General features: G+C 45.6%; 1 protein-coding gene across 1 annotated transcript; it reads left to right on the top strand.

The window, feature by feature from the left end:
* Positions 1 to 2,767: 2,767 nt before the first annotated feature.
* Positions 2,768 to 5,086, top strand: LOC137417860 (perilipin-1-like). Its single transcript, XM_068103793.2, has 5 exons — positions 2,768 to 2,844; positions 3,306 to 3,501; positions 3,727 to 3,809; positions 4,006 to 4,228; positions 4,646 to 5,086. Exons 1-5 carry the CDS (start codon positions 2,812 to 2,814, stop codon positions 4,969 to 4,971), a joined length of 861 nt encoding a protein of 286 aa, XP_067959894.2. The 5' UTR covers positions 2,768 to 2,811; the 3' UTR covers positions 4,972 to 5,086.
* The last annotated feature ends 17,647 nt before the right edge of the window (positions 5,087 to 22,733 follow it).

Below are 22,733 nucleotides of genomic sequence, written 5' to 3'. Positions count from 1 at the left end.
CGTTTGACGTCGACCAGCAGCCCGTGCGCGCAGAGGAAGTCGGCGCCCAGCAAAGCCATGGGGACGCAGGCGGTCACAAAAGTCCATTGAAAATGCTGGCTGCCGAAGCAGAGGGTGACGACGCGTGGGCCGAAAGTGCGTATGGCCGAGCCATTAGCAGCGACCAAAGAGGGGCCGCAAACGGAGTCCCGCCTGTCCTGCTCGGAGGTGGGTATGACGCTCAGTTGGGCGCCGGTGTCACACAGGAAACGCCGCCCAGACGCTTTGTCCCGAATAAACAGCAAGTTGCCCGAGTGGCCGGCGCTCATGGCTGGGAATGAACGCCGGCCCGGCCGTTTCCCGACCTGCCGAAAGTGCACGGGGGCCGGCACGTCCGAGCCTTGTGTCCGAACCTGGCGTGGTAATAACACCACGCCCGGTCAGGTGGAGGCCCCGGCCGTCGTGTCGGAAGCGGGCGGTGCGGCGTGGCGGCCGCCAGTTGCACCGGCAGTTCGGCCTCCAACCGCGCAGGGCGCTCGGGCGTCGTGGGCGTCGCCTCGGACGGCGGCGGGCTCCAGGTAACCGCGCCGATGTGCTGGCCCGCCGAGGAGATCTTATCGGCTTCCCTGGCGAGGGCGCGGGAATCCGTGATCAACGTGCCAGCCAGGGCGAGGCGTACCGGGTGAGGCAGCTGGCGAAGGAACAGCTCGCGGAACAGAAAATCCGGAGAGTGCTCACCGAGCAACGAGAGCATATAGTACATGCGCTCGGACGGGCACGTGTCGCCGAGCTCGGGCAGAGCGAGCAGGCGCCGTGCGCGTGCTGCCGGTGAGAGGGCGAAAGCGTCGAGGAGGAGTGTCTTCAGCGCGTCGTATTTGTCAGCAGCCGGCGGGTACTCGAGGAGGCTCAAGGCGCGGGCCGCGGTGGCGGAACCGAGCGCCGCCACAACATGGTGGAAGCGGGTGTCGTCCGCGGTGATGCCTCGCAGGGCGAACTGAGAGTCCGCCTGAGCGAACCAAACAGCCGCGTGAGCCTCCCAGAAGGTAGGCAGTTTAAGCGTCACTGCCGTATCCATGTCGGTAGGTCACCAATGAAGAAACTGTGCTCCAACGCGAGTCGAAAGAATTGACGCGACCAAAGACGGAATTCGTCCGAGTTGCTTTATTGAAACAAAACAGCTCAGGTATTCTGACAAGCCCGTTTATCGGGCAGCAATATATATACACATTTATGTCGGGAAGTTTGCCCGGCAAAAGCTATACCGGGCATGCCCGGGTGTCAAGGGCGAGCCTTGGAAAGGCGAGTCTGGACCTGCCCGGGCGTGTTTGGCTGCGGCCTGGCAAGTCGAGGCTGGGCATGCCCGGACGCTCTGGGCGAGCCCTGAAAAGGCGATAGCGGGCATGCCCGGACGCTCTGGGCGAGCCCTGGAAAGGCGAGAGCGGGCATGCCCGGACGCTCTGGGCGAGCCCTGGAAAGGCGATAGCGGGCATGCCCGGACGCTCTGGGCGAGCCTTGGAAAGGCGAGTCTGGACCTGCCCGGGCGTGTTTGGCTGCGGCCTGGCAAGTCGAGGCTGGGCATGCCCGGACGCTCTGGGCGAGCCCTGAAAAGGCGATAGCGGGCATGCCCGGACGCTCTGGGCGAGCCCTGGAAAGGCGAGAGCGGGCATGCCCGGGAGGTTCGGGCGTGCCCGGGAACAGTGAGTCCGGGCATACCCGGGAGAGGCGCGTCTGGCCGTGTTCTGGCCGGTGCAAGGCGATTGTGTGCATCCAGCCTTCCAGCGGTAACCGCTACATATGTATAATTTTGGAGTAAAGTTTTAATCTATATATAATTTTGTCATAAAGTTTTAATCTATATATAATTTTGTATTAAAGTTTTCATTCCTATATGATTTTGTATTAACGTTTTATTCTATATCTAATTTTGTGATAAAGTTTTTATATACATTAAATTTTTGACGACAATTCCTATTTAATATTTTATAAAAAATTCTGTCATGTCATCTAAATTCTGAATCGAAGAATGTTTTGGTGTTTGGTCAAGATGAATATCTGAATGAAGTCACGTCATTTTTTTTTTTTACACTCGATGACGTCACGTCTCCATGACAAAGAATGGTAACTAATCCACCATGAACAAAATGTTAGAAAAAGAAATCAAGCTTTTTCCCCGACCAAAGGTAAAAGCTAACTTTCTACTGTTCTTCTTCGTCTTCATTTTTCATTTTATGGTGTTTTCAGAGCCGCGCTACTCTATACACGCCACGCACCTGAACATACCTGTGTTGAAAAGAAAACCTAAAAATAACAATAAGAAGCCTATGGGAGATCCATAAAACTATACGGATGTCCCGCTCGCTTTTAAAAAGTTTCGGCCCGCCTTGCACAGTCTATGATGCTTCTGGTTTCGATGACCAACAATGACCGGAAGATCAGACACACCATCCCCCGCCTCTCCAATGATTTCAAACAGGAGCAACCTGGGTCCATTCTTTAACAATCTTGTCCCTGCCATTTTTGGCGATGGCGGATCGATTTCCATTTGAAGTATTTTATTTGCCCCCGTTGGACTTAGTCCGAAAATGGGGTTAATGCATTCGGTCACGTCCGTTATAATTATAAACTTATAATTGGAGTCGTGCACCGGTGTGACGTCAGAGGAGCAGGTGTTCGTGTTTATTGTATAAAAAGGTGAGAAATTTATTCGTTTTGTCATTCCCTTGTCTGTGCCTGGTTTACCTTCGGTACCTGGTGGTGCTCAGATTGATTCAGTGCTCTTGTCTTGATCTCGCTCGGTTCTCTCCCTGTGAATCGTTTCTTGTTTTGAACGAAATGGCCGTCGAGGTTCAGAGCGTCGTTACTAAGGTGAGTTCTTTCGTTTTTCAGGTGAACATGTCGGGTCGAGTTCCAGGTGAATGAGTTATTAGTGGGGATGGACGAATGGGTGGGAATGTGGAAGTTTGGAGTGAGGGGTGTGTGGGAGTTTGGAGTGTCGGGGGTGGCTATGTGAGGGGGAAGAGTCTGTAGAGGGAGAGGGAGAGGGAGAGGGATGGGTGGGTGGGGGTGAGTTGGAAGTTTTCATCATTTCATTTCATATTTAATATTTCATTTCCTCATTTCATTTTCTGATAGAATAAATTAAAGCTTAAATCTCTGAAGGTTTGACTTCCCATTCATCAGGAGTTTTCCTTTTTCCCCTCCTCACCCCCCCCCCCCCTCCTCTAACCCCATCCATCTGTTCTCATGAAAACCTCAACCAGCCAATCCCATGAAGTTTCGGAATGTGAGACGTCCTCATTGTTGTAACTTTCTGTTCTTGTCCACAGAATGTATTTCAGAGATTGTATTCACTACCGCTGTTCAGTTCTGTTGCGGATGACTTGGTTCAGGCCTACAAGTGTGGGAAGGAGTCGAGGCCTGTTCTTCTCTCTTTTGGTAACATGGTGGAACGGGGCGTTACGGGGGTAGCTGTGATCACCTCCAGTGGGGTCGAACCAATCACCAGCATTCTTCATCCGCAGAGTGAGTGATTCCATGCAGATCGGATGTGATGTCTGAACTTCTGTTTATTTTAACTCGAACCTTGTGGAACTTTCTTCATTTTAATGGAAAGTTTTGTATTGTGATCTATTCTGGAGAAGGATGGAGGTTGTTCTGGGTCGTTTTTGAAATTTCCCTTTTTCTGTTTCACTGAGTGATTCATCAATATCCATGATCTTTGAGTTTTCCACTTTTTATTTCCTTCAGTTAAGTTTGTGGACGAGCTCGCATGCCGGGGTCTGGATCTTGTGGAGGAGAAGGTCCCGATCTTGCATCAACCTGCCAACAAGGTATGGACAATGGAGGTGATTCTGGATCTTCCTGTGAATGTAATTTAGTGTGGGGACATCTGGCTCTTTGGAACTGGAGAAATAAGAATCAAGTTGTGTTTTTGACTTTACCTTTCCAAACGTACCTGCTGTGACCTGATGCAGTAATTAAAAATAAATATTGTCCGGTGATTGGTTTATATTTCCTTGTTTCCAGGTACTTGATGATGTAACGAAGAATTTGCAAATTGCACAAAAACGTTTGGAAACATTTCTGGATTGGTCCAAGTCCCAGGTCGGAGTGGGTTTTGAGAGATCCAAGCAGGTAGTGTTGGACGGTGCAGACTCGCTACTGAAAACCAAGTTTGGGCAGGTGGTTTTGTCAGGTGCAGATTCATTGATTTCTCAGGTGGATCGATACCTGCCACAAGATAAGCCAGGTCAGTTGGTGCCGAGTGGATGTGATTGTTTTTGTGTTTGTATACAAACTAATACGTAAACCCTGGTGTTGGGCTAGCGGCAAGGGTGCCGGCTTAGGATCCGAGGATCCTGGGTTCCAATCCCAGTCCATCGCTGAATTAATGCCAGGGGGGTTGACTCAGCCTGTCATCCTTCCGAGGTCAGCTAATTGAGTACCAGTTCACTGGTAATTCCCTGTTTGTCGTTAAAGGCGGCAAAAAGGGTTGGCGTCAGGAAGGGCATCCGGCCGTAAAACATTGCCTCAAAAAATGGGACCCAAAAAAACAACAACCACGGTCCCCGAAAAACGCCAACCCCCACTTTGTGGGGAAAAATGGCCTCTAAAGGTGGTTATTTTTATATTTATATATACAAACTAATACCTATGCTTCCTGCAGAAGGTGAAACTCCTCATGAAGAGAAGGTTGTCGTACCAAGCTCCTCGTCCCTTGACCTTTACCGGCGACTCGTTGCTGTGTCGAGCAAGACCAGGCGAGAGGTGTTCAGGAAGAGTTCTGCCGGGATCCAGGTTGTTGCAGAGAGCGGTCGTGCCCGTTTAACCGGTGTTGTCGAATCTTTAAAATCGGGGTTCGACTCCATTATGCAGAAAACTCGGTTAAACCAGGTGGTGGAGGCGAAGCACCAGGACCACGATTCCGATCGCTCCTGTGATGCTTATAAATCCTCAACCGGTACGAAGCCTCAGGGTAAACAAAGCAAATAAGTGTTGAATGTCCGCACGTGATTTCACATTTTGTAAATGTTTTTTCAGCTTCACATTGAATTGATTGCATTTCCTGGTTTGTCCAGTGGTGGAAATAAAATTATTGCTCTATGAATTTGTTTTGATTCGTTGATTCATTCCTGTCAAGGATGTAATCTCATTTGGACCACAGGGTCTTCCAACTGGTCATGTAGTACCTATCATTTTAAGCCTGAATATATATATTTTTTTCAATATAATTTCTCTTCCACACAAACCCATCAGGTTGCTTTTGCGTGTGCTTTTTTTTTCCCCGAGATGTTGGGGGATTTGAAACGAGCTGTGCATGCAAGAAACCTCTCAAACATCGCACAGCTGAAAGAATTCTGCATGGAGGAGTGGGCAAAAATTTCTCCCAGTCGATGTTAGTTAGACAGTTATAAGAAACGCCTACTTGAGGTTGTTTCTGCCAAAGGGGGCAATGCCACCTATTAGAGCCAAGGGTGTACTTACTTTTTCCACATGCGAAATTTGCATTTGTTTATTTGCATTTATGCAAATGCATTTATGTATTAAAATTTGCATTTATGTATTTATGACGCGCGTCGCGTCATTCTCTCGGACGGATGGCTTAATTTTTATTTTTTTTAATTAAAACATTTTATTTTTTTACTTGGGTGGCCGTTAATATACCTGGGTGGCCCGCCCAAGTAAAGTATGTGTAGGAAACACCCTACACAACCCACTGAGGCTTTTAAGAAAAAAAACATTTTTCACATTTTTCGGTCAAAAAATAAAGGGCGCATATACAAAACAACAACAACATGCATTTTAAGACCATTATTTAAGGCATATACAATAATGGCCACTACTTTTTTTCGCAAGGTTTCCGGCAGAGCAGACCCCTCATTCAGCGGACCTTAATGTCCAAATTAATAGAAAAACACAAACAGAGTATAACATGCCATGTCAGATGCTCTCAAATTTTGGTGACTGGATCCCAGACTAACTTGACTTTTGCAGATTTCTTTTACCTGAATATTGATAAATAATGGTTACTCTTTTGACATCCAGGTGACCATTTGTGTGAATGTTTTTACAGGGAGTGAGCTGTGGCCTGTACATACAGCACAAGTAAGGTTGGAAGGAAAATAATCTGGTTCTTAGTAAATCCTGAGAAAAACCAGACCGTTTGCTCTCCCAACCATACACATGTGGTAACATTTTTATACCACCTTGTCTGCCCTCTCCAGATCCCTACCTGGCTTCTCTGTTGCAAAGACCAAAAGCCTCATGTTAACCTTGTTACTCAAGTTCTGAATTTGCATTTCTTTCTCCGTCATGTCAAAAAACACCTGGAGGACGTTGCGCTCTCAAATCGAGGACAAGGAGATATAGCTGTAGGTTTGCATGAGCCAGCGGATCCAAATGCAAACTGGACGTGGGATTTGAACCTGCGATCCTGTCACTAGTGCAAATAATCTCATGGGACCAGATTACAGATTGACACCTCGAAAATAAAAGGCATAGTGTGTGCGTCTCTGCCATAACTCAAAAACCATTAAACCTGGCAGCCCCAAACTTTGTATGCACACGAAGGGAACTCTGAGGGAGTTCATGAATGAAAATTGGATGTTTGGGGAAATGTAAACACCTTTTTTGAAGATTAACAGGAGTGCAATTTAGTGCACTGTTTTTGCAAGCCATGGTGATACAATAAACGGTGCTTATTTCTTCTTCTTCTTTTTTTGCGTATGCTCATATTAACTTCAATTTGATTTCTGCTCGTCACTAAAGTCTATTAATTCTGTAAAATTTGAGAACAATTCAAATTTATTTTAAAATAACCACAGTGAGGCTGTGAATAGCTTTTAAAGGGGTACTACATGCTATAGATTTTACCACGGTTTTGCGCTTTGTCCCCTTTTGGGACTGCTTCGCCATGGGGTATATTCGACTTGTATTTACATTTTTAAAGGTTCATTAAGGTGCTCCACACAAAATTATAACAAATCTGGTGAAAAACATGTTATAAAATGAAATCCCATCGTTCTGTGCACTCTGCAGGCAAAAGGAATAATGCGACACACGTGCAGGCAAGATTACATGTTTCCTACATGGTTTTATCAATGTTACATGTGATTTTACAAATAGATGCAAATGAGGTTGTTAGTGTTACCCTTGCGCAAAAACAAGTTTTGGGGAAATCAAGCTTTTGAGGGATTACGCACCTTGATATTGTAGAAATTGTATTTTGAGGCCTTGCCGGTCCAATCCTCTCCCTCTCCTCTCAATATTGCTGCCAGCAAAGCGACAATGCATTGCCCGGCAACGCCCATTACCTTTGCTAGTGTAATAAAGTTTGTTCATCAGTCGGCGTGTCTTCTCCATAACTCAAAAAACCATGATATCTCACGCCCCAAAACTTTGTGTGCATGCTAAGGGTACTCGAAGGGAGTGCACGAATGAAAACTGGGTGTGTGGGTAGATTTAAACACCCCTTTTGAAGATAATTAACGGGCTCATTAAATTAAAACAAAATCAGGTTTTATCCTTAATCAGCCTGTGTTCACCTCAGTGGTCTTAATCTGCCATTTTGTTTCCACCGACAAAAAAAAGCCTTACTTTTGAAGAGGTCGTAGTGGTTTCTCTACAATAAAGAGCTCATCGAATACCTAATCTTTTGAGTGCTATTGTTCGATGTTTCATAGTTTTCACCTTTTTGTGCAATCTGCTTTCATTTACGATGTTATTTCATTCATTATGAGCTTGGAACAATGTTATCTTCGACATAAAAGCAAATGAGACATTATCATTATATTTTAATACTTCTAAACAGTCAATTTCTCGTAATTCATAACTTGTGAACACACAAGCCACCTGTTTTGGGGGCAGGGAGGTGGTTTGAGGAGGGAGGGAAGGGAGCTGTTGGATAGGAGATAGGGGGAGGGGTGGGAGTTTGGAGGGGTGGTGTGGGAGTAAGCATAGGATGAGGAAGGGGAAGTGGCGGGAGGAGGGAACCGGCGTTGTGGGTATGTTTGCTTGTCTAATATATAAAGTAGAATGTGCGTTTGTTTGTTTATGCCTTCAAACCCTGTAAAAACTAGTGAGACCAAACTTTGCATTGCCCCATCTTTCATTTAGAGAAAGGCCACAGGGCTATATGCTTGGATGAAAAATTGATGCCAGATAAAACCAGATAATTGGCTTTCAGGCCTCGATCAGGTCTTGTGCTTATACACTGCGTGGGTTTTCCCAGGAGTGATCGAGTAATATGTATTGTGAAGATCATATGTTGAGGTTGTTGTGATTTGTTGTCAACACAAATTCAATCAGCGTGTTTACATGTGCACCTGTTACTAAAAAGATTGCTTCACACTGATAACACCTCCATGTTCAGGCCGCGAGTGTGTATGTTGCTTAAACACCACCTGGATTTTCCTGGGAGCGATCGAGCCGTATGTTTTGTGAAGACTGTATATGGAGGTTGCAGTGATTTGTTGTCAACTCAAAATTATTATAACATTTCACTAAATTTCTCAAGGCTTAATCTTAGCTCTCAGGGCTGGTTACTTAAGCAAATTGGAAATATTCTTGACAAAAGAAAAGCTTTAAACAATGAAGAAAAAAAATGATTGAATGCAAACAACCAACACATTTTTAAAAAGGAGTGTCAGAATAGCATCATAAAACCAAATGACAAGTTTGTACGAAGAACTAAAAAAAAAACCTTTGCTTCAGTCCGGTTTGCTTTGATAAGGGAACAAGTGTAATTTTAAATCTTTCATCATACACCACTTAAAAACCTTTATCGCCCTTCCCCATTGAAAAAAAAAAACCTAGGCCTCATGTGCAACACAATACATGCAAACACCAACCTCAACCGGGGTACAAACATCAGTGCATGGGTATCATTCGCATTACAAGCGCATGCAAAATAATCACTTCAAGTGTGGTTTTTCAATTTTTGCTACAATGTTATGTTTCGTCAAGTACATTTCACCTGCTCCTAAAAAAAGTCAGGCCAGAACATAAGCAAATGGGAGGGGATAGCTATGAGCATGCTTAAGGGACCGTGATGGGTCTCCGTGGGTGATAGCCACAAGCGCCGCCGGTTCCGGTCCGACGCAAACAAACCAAAAAAATGAGGCTTGACCGGAACTGACCGAGCCAGGCGCCGTTCCTTCATGGCTGGACAAAAAAAAAGAAGAAAAAAAAAAGAAGTGAAATTCAATCGGGTAATTCAAATGAGACCCAACAATCTGGATCATCGCATACTATCATGCCTAAAGCCCCGCAAACCAAATGCAGCGAGGCTCCAGCCCGCACAGATACGGCCACAGGCCTGGGTAGGAAAGTTGGATGTCCCGTTCGCTTCACCGAGGCCACACTGCACCTGCAGTCGTCGACATCGTGGAGTCCTGCCGGAACTCCAGGAACGCCCGGGTGTCGTGTGGCGGAGCCTGACAGCACCATTAGGCTACTCGTGCTTGGATTACAGGCCCTCAGGTGTGGGTATTTGCCTTGCGACGTCGAGTGCTACGTTTCCCATGCGGAGCAGGTACCTGATCATGGCCTCTCCTGTGCTGGTTGTTATCTGTAACGGGCAAAGGAGGAGTCATCATTGCGGTCGACAGCCTAGATTAGATTACATCTCCAAGAGCAGTCTAAAAAATTCACGTGCACAAATTATTAACGAAGAAAACAACAAAAACTAGCACGTCACTTGGTAGAGCGCATACCTCCACCAGGCTGAACAGTTTATGGGTTTGTATACCACTAATACACTGGATCTGTATCCAGACCTGAACCCAAATCTAATCGGCTTGTTCTTGTCACCGACCCAACTTATCCACCAAGTTTTGTCATAATCCGTCCACAACTTCTTGAAATATCAAATTACATACAGTCGCATCACTCAATGGTGAACATTTACTTTAAAAAATTATTGGTTCGGATCCAGATATTCACCAAAATCTAATCATTCGTTGATTTATTGTGATACACCAAATTTCTTCTGTATCCGTCATAACCTTTTGGGATGTCATGCTCACAGACAGATAAACAGATGAAAAATCGGTCAGAGACCAAGGACTTGCTGGAAAGTACTTTTTTATCGGCCATTTTGGATCATTAAAAGTAAATAATGACCTCTGCCAAAGTTCAAACGACGTGGGTTTAATCTCGACATGAGAGAATTCCAGAAAGCTATTTGGGCGGTGTATAAGCCAACAGATCGCTGTCTCCATCGATCTTGCCAAGGCCATAGCACCTATCGTCTCAAAATCCTTTTAACTGTTCACTTGGTCGTTTTTACAATGAAGGAAACACGGATCGGGAGTACATACAACATAGCAATTACATGTCGACCTCAGGGCACTGGAGAAGATCCACGAACGACATAGAGAAGATCCACGATGGGTTTGAGGGTTGTGGAGTATGGGCTGAAACCCAAATCTTATCCAGGTTCCTCCTGATGACTCCAACTTTGCTTTTTATTTCTTCTGGTTCCTTCTAATGACTCCAATGCAGTATTTGATTTTTCCGTTTCATTACTTGTGGAAGAGGAGAGATTGGAGGGACGAATATGTTCCGAAGTTATGCATGGGTCAATCAGCCGCGTGCCTTCTCAGAAATGGCATGTAAATTACCCAAAATGGTGCCAATGAAGGTATACAAGGTTTGAAAAGGTCACTTAGATAACAACAGTGTAATGGCCGACAGGTAGATTCCATGAGTAGAAGGCGTTCAGACAAGACTACCTCACCAGGTATAATATAAGAAGCCAAGCTGCCTCCATAAACCAACACACAGTGGGTCGAAGTTGGTCTATCGTTTTCAGGGAATAGGCGAGTCACTAAACCCGGCCCAGGTTCGCATGCAGAAGATCCACGGTTCCTCCTTTACTGGTTATGTCAGTTTTAAAATGATTTGCACTTTTTGAAAATGAGCGTGACAGCTCAGAAGTGTCGTTGCCTTCTCCTCCTCATTGTCTCCCTTTCTTCTTTTTCTGCCATTCTCAAACTGCCAATGTTCTTTTATCCCTCCTGTTGTTGTTGCTGTTTTGGTGTTGCTGTTGTTGTGACTTAACAGGATATTTTCCATTGTTACGGCCTGAAGCACACCAAGCCAAGCCTTCAATCACACTGTCTTTATTTATGGATTATCACACAAAAATCTCTTCCTGCACAGAAAACCAAGAAGGGAGAAAAGAGTGAAAATCTTGAATAGTCCAGTCCAAGAATAGGCCAGTCCAAGAGTAGGCCGGTCCAAAAGTAGGCCGGTCCAAGAGTAGGCCGGTCCAAGAGTCGGCAGGTCCAAGAGTAGGCAGGTCCAAGAGTAGGCAGGTCCAAGAGTAGGCAGGTCCAAGAGTAGGCAGGTCCAAGAGTAGGCAGGTCCAAGAGTAGACCGGTCCATGACTAGGCCGGTCCAAGAGTAGGCCGGTCCAAGAGTAGGCGGGTCCAAGAGTAGACCGGTCCAAGAGTAGGCCGGTCCAAGAGTAGGCCGGTCCAAGAGTAGGCCGGTCCAAGAGTAGGCAGGTCCAAGAGTAGGCAGGTCCAAGAGTAGGCCGGTCCAAGAGTAGGCCCCAAGGCAGGCCGAACAGTCGGCCCCAAGGCAGGCCCAACAGTAGGCCCCAGGTTAGGCCCAGTAGTAGGCCCCATGGCAGGCCCAACAGTAGGCCCCAAGGCAGACCCAACAGTAGGCCTCAGGGCAGGCCCAGTGGTAGAGGGTAGGAGTAGGCAAGTCCAAGAGTAGGCCCCAAGGCAGGCCCCAGTGGTAGGCAGCAAGAGTTCGATCAACGTCACCCTTCAGTTGGAGAGATTGCAGCTGGACACTCTGCAACCCCCAAAAAAGCACTCTGCCATAAGCCCTCCTCCAAAATGGCCACTCACTCCTCTGAATCACCTTCCTGGCCACTCTCCTGCCCCACAGCCAATCATAGGCTTTATAGACATGGACCAAACCACTTGGTCAAACTCCCAGGGGGGTGGCGGGTTGGGAAGAAGAAAAAGGTCACAGACCGTAACACCTCCCCCCCTTCGAGAAGAAATTTTTACCCCAAGAAAAGTTTTCTTCTACAAAGGGAGGTTAGTCTAAACCCAGCATAAACAGTGCAATAAACAAACAGCCACCTCTCATTGTGACATTTACCAGGCATCATAGCTAACATGCAGGGGCATGAAAAAAAAAATCTTAAGCTCGAGATAGAGCATCTGCAATGACATTATCTCGACCCGAAATATGTACAATCTTCAAGGGGTACGGTTGTACTAAAAGCCCCCATCGGTTCCCTATCAGGTGCTTGTAGAGCAATGCTGTCTAATTCACTGGAGTCAATATCTTGATGCTTTATATGACCGACCAACTGGCCGGCCGAGGTCGGCCTCACACCCATAGTACCTTTTAAGCATATTAATGTGGCACACCCGGTGGGGTTTCCATCTGTCATGGGTCCGCACCACATAGTTCACCTCACTCAGCTTTTTTTCGACCAAGTAGGGACCGCTAAACTTCACCAATAGTGGCTCCCCAGGCAGACGTTGTGAAACTAGCACTTTGTCTCCAGTCCTAAAATTACGAGCTGTCGTATTCAGGTCAAAACGGGCCTTCATTACTCGCTGAGATACTTTCAACTATTCCTTGGCGACATTGCAGGCGGTGGTAAGTCTTTCCCGGAAAGTACCTACATCGTCCCAAAGGTTAGGGTTCTCCGTCTCTTCGAGGAATCTCTCTTTCACTACTGGGGAAACACAAAACCTATTGCCAGCCAAATCATTTCCCAATACGAAACTAATACCCTCTATGGGGAGAGTGGGGACTATTCCTACCATCACGGGTCCTGTGACCAAATCAGACTTCAAGTTCACCCTATGTAAGGGGACTGGGACATAACGACCTGCAATGCCCTGAATTAAGGCACTCGCTTTCCCCGAACTACTCAAAGTCAATGGTAAAATGTTAGACAACATCAACAACTGGGCTGCCCCAGTATCCCTCAGAATAACTACGGACTTGACTTTCCCATCCCAAGTGTTACGGATTCGTCACTTCCGTCATTGTGGTTTTCATCCACTGTAAGCATGTTTGGTTCCATGTACTATTCTTGGTATAGTTTCAGTGAAATGGAGATAAATGTTTTCAAAAGGTGAAAAATGAGTGTTTTAAAAGAAACCGGAAACCGGATCGGGAGAAACCGGAAGAAGAGGAAGCAAAAAAAGCGGAGCAAAGAGAGGTCGGGAAGAAAAAGCCGAGCTGCTTTAAGGTCTCGAGGAGACGCTGGCGAACGTGGGTCACAGGCGAACTTTGGTTTTCCCGGGAAAGGGATTCCTGTGACAGAGTGGTTATCGCTGTGACAGATAAACCTGCGTGACGGGTTTTGCGGTTGATTCCGAAGAGAATCGTTGTTGGAGAGCAGGTATGCCTCCATTACGGGCCCGCCCGCCATTTCGCATCGCTCCCGCCATTTCGCATCGCTCCAGCCATTTCACATCGCTCCAGCCTTTTCACCTCGCTCCAGCCATTTCAATGCACCCAGACGTTAGCCTGGTTTGCATGTGTAACGTGGATTTCGAGTGGGAATTTGCTGTTCTCTGTTTGGGAGCCGCTGAACGTTCATACCCGAAGGTGTGATTTCCCAGTAGCCTTTTTGGGTGCACCTTTGCACCTCTTTGGCAGCTTGACTGTCAGCCGACCTGGATTCTGGTCTCGATATGACCTTTTTCTTGCGATCACCGGAGCGTGGATCGACTTTGGCTTGGTGCCGGGACAGAGGCTTTGGGGAATGTTCTTTTCGCTCACTTGGAGCACAGTGAGTTATTGAGTAAGAAACTGATGGCACCATCATAGGAATTATATGGTATTTTGGTTGTGCAATTGAAAGTTTATTGTACTTGTGCTGTTATTCTTGTGTGACATTAATACAATACTTGTTTTTTGGTAACAATCGGTTGGTGTGGTTTCACCATTGGTCATTGACACACATAATAACACATCTTTCTGCCGTGACTGCTTTCGGGGCTCGGAGGTACACTGTGACTGGGGTTTGGGGAGGAGCACGTAACAGAAATTGGGGGCTCGTCCAGGATAGAATTCCCGAACATTCCCAAAAATCCCAAATTTGGAATTTTCTAACATTCCCAAATTTTCCAAAAATTTGAAATTTTTGTGTGAAGGTTAACAGGTGCTAACTGATAGTCACCATGGTGTTTGACGCAGAAAAGTTTGCGACGTCCCCTCATGAGGCACAGTTCCAGGCGTTAAAAAGATCGGAACTCATGATATTGGCCAAATATTGTTACTTGGAGGTCCGAGTTAGTATGAAGAAAGCAGAGATTCAGACATTGGTGGTAGAATCTCCAGTGGGACAAGGAACATGGGAAGAGGTAGCCTTGGATTGGTTACCAGAGGAAAAAGGAAATGTGGAGCTCGGGAAAATGGAGATGCAACTGCAGAGCCAGGAAAGGTTAAAAGATTTGGAATGGAAAGCGGAAAAGGAAAGAGCAGAACGGGAATGAGAACTCGAGGAGAGAAGAGCCGAGGAAAGAGCAGAGGAAAGGAGAGCTGGAAAGGAAAGAGCAGAGGAAAGAGCAGAGGAAAGGAGAGCTGAAAAGGAAAGAGCAGAGGAAAGAGCAGAACAGGAACGAGAACTCGAGGAGAGAAGAGCAGAGGAAAGAGCAGAGGAAAGGAAAGCCGAAAGGGAGTTAAAGGAACAGGACATGGATTATCAGAGGGAACTTAAACTCAAGGAGCAGGAATTACTGGGGGAACGGAGAGAAGTAGTATCCATGCCGGCTAGTTCGACAACCAGTCAGAACTCTTGTGATGTTGGTAGACATGTGAGGCTGGTTCCACCCTTCAATGAAAAGGAGGTAGCCAAGTTTGTTTTACACTTTGAGAAGGTGGCTCAAATGTTAAAATGGCCTGTGGGGTCATGGACTATGTGTTAGTGTTCTGGTGGGTAAAGCTCAATATATCTATTCGGCTTTACCGATTGACCAATGTGCAGATTATGAGATAGTGAAGAAAGCCATTCTCAAAGCCTATGAATTGATCCCTGAATCTTACCGACAAAAATTCAGGAATGCCAGGAAGAGGGAGTGTGAGACCCACGTGGAGTTTGCCAGAATGAAGAAAACGATGTTTGATCGGTGGTGTGACTCAAAGGAGATTGGGAAAGACTTCAACCTTTTATGACAATTGATATTGGTGGAGGAATTCAAACAGTGTGTCCACGTGGACATTAAAGTGCATCTGCATGAAAAAAGGTACCGGAGTTGTATGAGGCTGAAACAGTGGCAGATGACTATGCCTTGACACACAGGATGGGGTTCCACAAACCTAACTTCCCGCCTAGAGTTAGCCAGGGGAGTTACGGTAAATCAGGATTGGAGAACAAATTTTCATGGAGGCGGCCCAGAGAGGACTATGGGGACAAATCTGCTACCGCGACTTTTAGGGATCAGAAGACTGCAGTTCCAAGACATACTTATCTTCCGGGGGGCCCGAGGCAGTCCACGAGTTTTTCCTCCGGGCCTACTTGCGCCTTTTGCAAGAAACCTGGGCATTTGATGTCCCAATGTTACGCCCTGAAAAGGAAAAATCAGGAGCGGAGTCAGACTAGTGCAACTCCGAATGCATTGGCCAATGCGAGAAATCGTCCTTGGAAGACAGTGCCTTGTGAAGGTTCCCATGCCAAAGTTACGGCATCACAGAACGACCTTGTCCAAGAGGGTTACAAACCTTTTATTTCCGAGGGGTTTGTGTCATTGGATGGGGACTTAACGAACCAGAGACCTGTTAGGGTATTGAGGGACACAGGAGCACATCAATCTTTGATGCTCGAGGGCATTTTGCCATTGACAGAGAAGACGGCAACTGGTGTTAGTGTTCTTTTACAGGGGGTTGGTGGCCATGTTAAAGCTCCTCTTCATGTCATCCATTTCAAGTCTGATTTGGTGTCAGGACCGGTCACTGTGGGGTTACAAGCCACTCTTCCTGTAGAGGGAATCTCTTTCATTATCGGGAATGATTTGGCCGGTGGTCGAGTTTCTGGTAATCTGATGTTGGTTGAAAAGCCCAGTATGGAAAATAACACAGCACAGTTAGAGCAGGAGATTCCGGGTAGCTTTCCATCCTGTGCAGTGACCTGTGCTATGGGTAGGAAGTGCTCTGAAGAGAAGGAGAAGGAAGGTGATGTGGATTTGGGTTCCTTAGAGGTTTTGGAGGAAAAGTCTGGAAGAGGTAATAGGAAAGGGAGTGACATCAAAGAACCTAAGGAAAAGGTGGCATCTGGACCAAAAGAGGAAATGGAGTGTCCGTCGGAGACATCTGGGAACGAGGCTGAACAAATGGTGCTGGTCCGAAAGAGACTTGTTGAAGAACAACACAGAGATTCGGAGCTCTGGAGTTTGATTGATAAAGCCGTTACAGAGGAAGAGGCTATGCAGATACCTGTTGGTTACTTCATGAAAGGGAAAATACTCATGAGAAAATGGAGACCACCGGAGATGCCAGCAAATGACGAGTGGAAAGTTCATTACCAAATTGTGGTGCCACCGCCGTACCTGAAGGAGATATTGAGTTTGGCACATGAGACACCTTTGGCCGGGCACCTTGGAGTGAACAAGACATGTGACAGAATATTGGTACATTTTTTCTGGCCAGGATTGCGACGTGATGTGGCGGAGTTCTGTAAATCTTGCCATTCTTGCCAGCTGGTGGGAAAACCTAATCAGAAAGTCCCATCCGCACCTTTAAAACCAATTCCAGATTTTGAAGAGCCATTCAGCCGAGTCATTATTGACTGTGTAGGCCCTTTACCTAAAACTAAGGCTGGACATCAGTATTTGCTGACCATCATGTGCACTTCCACGAGATTCCCAGAAGCGGTGCCTCTTAGAAAAATTACTGCGGCAGTTATTGCGAAGGCCTTGATTAAATTTTTCACTTTGGTTGGCCTACCTATGGTCATCTAGTCTGATCAGGGTTCCAATTTCATGTCAACGCTTTTTCAGCAAGTGATACACCTGTTGGGAGTGGAGCAAGTAAGATCAAGTACTTACCATCCCGAGAGCCAAGGGGCCTTGGAAAGGTTTCACCAGACATTGAAGAATATGATCAGAATGTATTGGTTTGAATGTGACAAGGATTGGGATGAGGGAATACCCTTATTGTTGTTTGCTACGAGGGAATCTGTTCAGGAGTCATTGGGATTCAGTCCTTTTGAACTTGTGTTTGGACACACCGTTCGAGGACCATTGAAATTGGTGAAAGAACAGTGGCTACAGGAGGAGTCGCAGTCAACAGTGGTAGAGTATGTGTCAACGGTTAGGCACAGATTGGCAAAGGCTTGTGAAGTTGCGAGAAGAAACTTGGAAGTGACACAGGCTAAAATGAAAGTGAGACATGGCAAGAAATCTCAGATAAGAAATTTCAGTCCTGAGGACCGAGTGTTATTGTTGCTTCCTGTTCCAGGTCAGCCACTACAGGCTAGGTATTTTGGTCCCTATGCAATCGAAAGGAGGGTTAATGAAACAGATTACGTGGTGACAACTCCCGACCGACGGAAGAAGCGGCAGCTGTGTCATGTCAACCGACTGAAGAAATATTATGGGAGGAAGCCTGTGGAAGAAATGGTTCCTGTCTCACCTGTCGTGCCTGTAGCCGGGGTGCAAGAGAATACAGAGGTTGAGGCTGGTGTGAAGTTTGATAACATTGATGACCAGGCTTGTCCAAGATTGATGAACACGGAAGTGTTGAGTAATTTAGATGAGAAATTAGGTCATTGACGAGGGAACAACAAGGACAACTATGCAGCCTAATTTTTGATTTTGCACATTTGTTCACAGTTGTACCTGGTCGTACTGACCTGGTATATCATGATATTGAGGTGGGGGAAGCCACTCCTGTGAAGCAACACCCCTATCGGATGAACCCTGTGAAGATGGAGTATCTTCGGAAGGAGGTTCAGTATATGTTGGAGAATGACATCATCGAACCAAGCAGCAGTGAATGGAGCTCACCATGTGTGTTGGTTCCAAAATCCGATGGCAGTTTTTGCTGTTTTACGGATTTAAAACGGGTTAATGCAGTGACCAAGACCAACTCATATCCCATCCCGAGGATTGATGACTGTATATATAGAACTAGCGGGGTCACCCGTGGGAATCCCACGGGCATGGATGTGTGTGACATTTCGACATATTGAGTTATATGCTGCACATTCATTTTTACAAAATGGTTACTGGCAAGTCATCAGATCCAGAAATGGTGTGAATTTAGTTATTTCACATAATATGTGACCCCTCACTCCTCTCCACCTGACACTCTCCTGTCTCCACCTGACACTCTCCTGTCTCCACCTGACACTCTCCTCTCTCCACCTAGCACTCCTCTCCTCTCCAAACCCTCACATCCCTCTCCTTTCCAATCCCTCACCTCTCCAATCCCTCACACTCCTCTCCTCTGCAATCCTTCACACGCCTCTCCAATCGCGCCTCACACTCCTCTCCAATCGCGCCTCACACTCCTCTCCAATCGCGCCTCACACTCCTCTCCAATCGTGCCTCACACTCCTCTCCAATCGTGCCTCACACTCCCCTCCAATCACTCCTCTCCAATCGTGCCTCACACTCCTCTCCAATCACGCCTCACACTCCTCTCCAATCGTGCCTCACACTCCTCTCCAATCGCGCCTCACACTCCTCTCCAATCGCGCCTCACTCGCCTCTCCAATCGGCTTTCCCCATCTCGTTTCTCTCCTTTTTCTCCCGTCTCGTTCTTTTTCTTGCTCCAAATCGGCCCGTCGGAATCGGAAATCGGCCCGTCTCGCCCGTCGGCCCGTCGGAATCGGAAATCGGCCCGTCTTGCTTTTGTGCTTGTGCGTAAATAAATTGTGTTCATGACACCATTTCTGGTGTTGGGCTAGCGGCTAGGGTGCCGGCTTAGGATCCTGGGTTCGAATCTCGGTCGATCGCCGAATTAATGCCAGGGGGGTTGACTCAGCCTGTCATCCTTCCGAGGTCGGCTAATTGAGTACCAGTTCACTGGTAATTCCCTGTTTGTCGTTGAAGGCGGCAAAAAGGGTTGGCGTCAGGAAGGGCATCCGGCCGTAAAACATTGCTTCAAAAAGGGGACAAAAAAACAACAACTACCACGGTCCCCGAAAAGGCCAACCCCCGCTTTGCGGGGAAAAATGGCCTCTAAACGGTGGTTTTTACACCATTTCTGGATCTGATGACTTGCCAGTAACCATTTTGTAAAAATGAATGTGCAGCATCTAACTCAATATGTCGAAATGTCACACACATCCATGCCCGTGGGATTCCCACGGGTGACCCCGCAAGTTTGCATTGACGTTCGTCGATGGACTCGTTCGCCCGTCTCATTCGTTTTCTTGCTGCATCCTGTTCAAGTCTGCGTTCTTCATCGATCGTCTCATTCATTTTGGAAATAGAAGTTTCCACGCAGCGCATGAATTGTCACGATCCTCAAGAGGAATTTGTCTCGTAATCATCAAATGATAAATGGCAAGTAAATTATATTGTGGAAAATTAAAGATTTCAAATAAACCTATTTAAAGTGTATTCGCACATAACTAATTTTAAAAAACGAAGAAATATCTCTCGGTAATTTCCTGAAACATATTTTACTTCCGGCTAATAATGTTGAATTAAATAAAAACGAAGAAATATATGTCGGCATCATTGTTGACGTTTTTGTGACGACTGTCATCAAACGAAAAAGTAATATATCTTAACGGAAAAGCAAAAGCGAATTTTTAATATATATCGACACGTTGCCGTCGGTGTCATGTTGGGCGGTGTATGATACACCATGACGCGATTTTTAAAAATATATCTCTGCATTTTCCCGCGTGTGTGGAATGTTCTCAATTATTGCTGACACCGAGTCCAAAACCATCGATAAAAATGAAATCATATGGTGAGTTAGATTGGAGATAAAGGCGTGAGAGAGACTCAATGGCCTTGAAGTTGAAGTTACAGGCGTTTGAGAATTCATTTCGTTCTATAAACGGCAACTTTCATTGGATTTCCTTCCCGTTTTTTTTCAACCGAGTCGAAAACTATGTTAGCGACTGTGAAAAATGAAATGATATATCGAATTTTTAATATGTATCGACACGTTGCCGTCGGTGTCATGTTAGGCGGTGTATGATACACCATGACGCGATTTTAAAAAATATATCTGCATTTTCCCGCGTGTGTGGAATGTTCTCAATTATTGCTGACACCGACTCTAAAACCATCGATAAAAATGAAATCATATGGTGAGTTAGATTGGAGATAAAGGCGTGAGAGAGACTCAATGGCCTTGAAGTTACAGGCATTTGAGAATTCATTTCGTTCTATAAACGGCAACTTTCATCGGATTTTCTTCTCGTTTTTTTTCAACCGAGTCTAAAACTATGTTAGCGACTGTGAAAAATGAAATGATATATCGAATTTAAAATAGATATCGACACATTGCCGTCGGTGTCATGTTGGGCGGTGTATGATACACCATGACGCGATTTTAAAAAATATATCTCTGCATTTTCCCGCGTGTGTGGAATGTTTGTGGAAAATTAAAGATTTCAAATAAACCTATTTAAAGTGTATGCGCACATAACTAATAAAAAAAACGAAGAAATATCTCTCGGTAATTTCCTGAAACATATTTTACTTCCGGCTAATATGTTGAATGAAATAAAAACGAAGAAATATATGTCGGCATCATTGTTGACGTTTTTGTGACGACTATCATCAAACGAAATAGTAATATATCATAACGGAAAAGCAAAAGCGAATTTTTAATATATATCGACACATTGCCGGCGGTGTCATGTTGGGCGGTGTATGATACACCATGACGCGATTTTAAAAAATATATCTCTGCATTTTCCCGCGTGTGTGGATTGTTCTCAATTATTGCTGACACCGAGTCTAAAAGTAAAACCATCGATAAAAATGAAATCATATGGTGAGTTAGATTGGAGATAAAGGCGTGAGAGAGACTCAATGGCCTTGAAGTTACAGGCCTTTGAGAATTCATTTCGTTCTATAAACGGCAACTTTCATCGGATTTTCTTCCCGTTTTTTTTCAACCGAGTCTAAAACTATGTTAGCGACTGTGAAAAATGAAATGATTTATCGAATTTGATTTGAAATAAAACTGGGGGAGAGCAAGACACCACGGGCCTACAAAACAGGACTCAAAGCTATGCGAGTTAATAAAATGGTGGATATTTGTTTATAGCCACTCCCAGAATGGGTGGAGCTATGGGTGGAGCTACTCTGCAAATCGAGTAAGCCACACCCCGGACAGACACCCAACAGATAGACAGACAGACAGACAGAATCATCTACGGCTATTATAATATAGATAGGCCCAGCTAAATTTGTAACTAAATTTGACTTGCTGAAAGGGTATTGGCAGATTCCTCTTACTGAGAGAGCCAAGGAAATCTCGGCTTTAGTCACACCAAATGGGTTGTATCAGTACAAGGTTCTTCCCTTTGGATTGAAAAACGGGCCTGCTACATTTCAACGGCTGATTAATAAGCTTATTGCAGACCTTGAGGGGGTGGAGGCTTATCTGGATGATGTCATCATCCACACCATGACCATGGAAGATCATCTGAAACAAATTCATGCATTTTTCAAGAAACTGACCGAGGCAGGGTTGACCATCAACTTATCTAAGAGCGAGTTTGTAAAAGCACAGGTGGTGTTTCTAGGCTATGTAGTAGGTCAGGGTCAGGTGCAACCGGTGACAGCCAAGATAGAAGCCATTGATCGCTTCCAAGTTCCAAAAGGGACGAAGGAGCTTATGAGATTCTTGGGTATGGCTGGTTGGTACCGGCAGTTCTGCATGAATTTTTTTGATGTGGTAGCCCCCTTAACGAATTTGCTGAGGAAAGAGACCAAGTTTATTTGGGATGACAAATGTCAAGCTGCCTTTGCCCATGTCAAAGCGATATTAATGAGCTCTCCTGTCCTAGCAGCCCCGGATTTTCAAGCACCTTTCAAGTTGGCCATTGATGCAAGTGATGTGGGGACTGGGGCAGTTCTATTACAGGAAGATGAGGATGGCATGGATCACCGGTGTGCTACTATTCGAAAAAGTTTAACAAACATCAGGCAAATTATGCCACTGTGGAAAAAGAGACCCTTGCTCTCCTGCTAGCACTTCAGCATTATGAGGTGTATCTGGGAACAACTACCTTTCCTATAAAAGTCTTCACTGATCACAACCCTTAACCTTCATTCAAAAAATGAAAAATAAACATCAGAGGTTGATGAGATGGAGTTTGTCTTTGCAGGAGTTCAACTTGGAAATTGAGCATGTAAAGGGCAGGGACAATGTCGTTGCTGATGCTTTCTCCAGAGTGAACAAACTTTGAAAATTCCTGTAGGTTGTTTGGAAGTTTTGTTGTTTCTTCTGGGGAATATTAATTATTGTTGCTCATGCGAATTGATCATTTGGGGGTGAGTTTTACTTTTGTTTGTTAAAAAGGGTTTTTGCATGAAAATAAAGTTTTCACTATGTTCAAACTTTCTTTCTTGATGGTGGAGAGTGTTACAGATTCATCACTTCCGTCGTTGTGGTTTTCATCCACTGTAAGCATTTTTGGTTCCATGTACTATTCTTGGTATAGTTTGAGTGAAATGGAGATAACTCTTTTCAAAAGGTGAAAAATTAGTGTTTTAAAAGAAACCGGAAACCGGATCGGGAGAAACCGGAAGAAGAAGAGGAAGCAAAAAAAGCGGAGCAAAGAGAGG

The sequence above is a fragment of the Myxine glutinosa genome, chromosome 5 (genome assembly GCF_964187855.1).
Source record: "Myxine glutinosa chromosome 5, kmMyxGlut1.1, whole genome shotgun sequence".
NCBI classification, from domain to species: Eukaryota; Metazoa; Chordata; class Myxini; order Myxiniformes; family Myxinidae; genus Myxine; species Myxine glutinosa.
Note: the sequence above shows the minus strand (reverse complement) of the source record. Positions and strands in the feature narration are given on the sequence as shown.

Bases quoted from the DNA above. Each gene is read 5' to 3' on its own strand.
- LOC137417860 (XM_068103793.2), top strand. From the start codon at position 2,812: ATGGCCGTCGAGGTTCAGAGCGTCGTTACTAAG. The intron at 3,810-4,005 runs GTATGGACAATG...CCTTGTTTCCAG, and splicing joins TGCATCAACCTGCCAACAAG to GTACTTGATGATGTAACGAA. The intron at 4,229-4,645 runs GTCAGTTGGTGC...TGCTTCCTGCAG, and splicing joins CCTGCCACAAGATAAGCCAG to AAGGTGAAACTCCTCATGAA.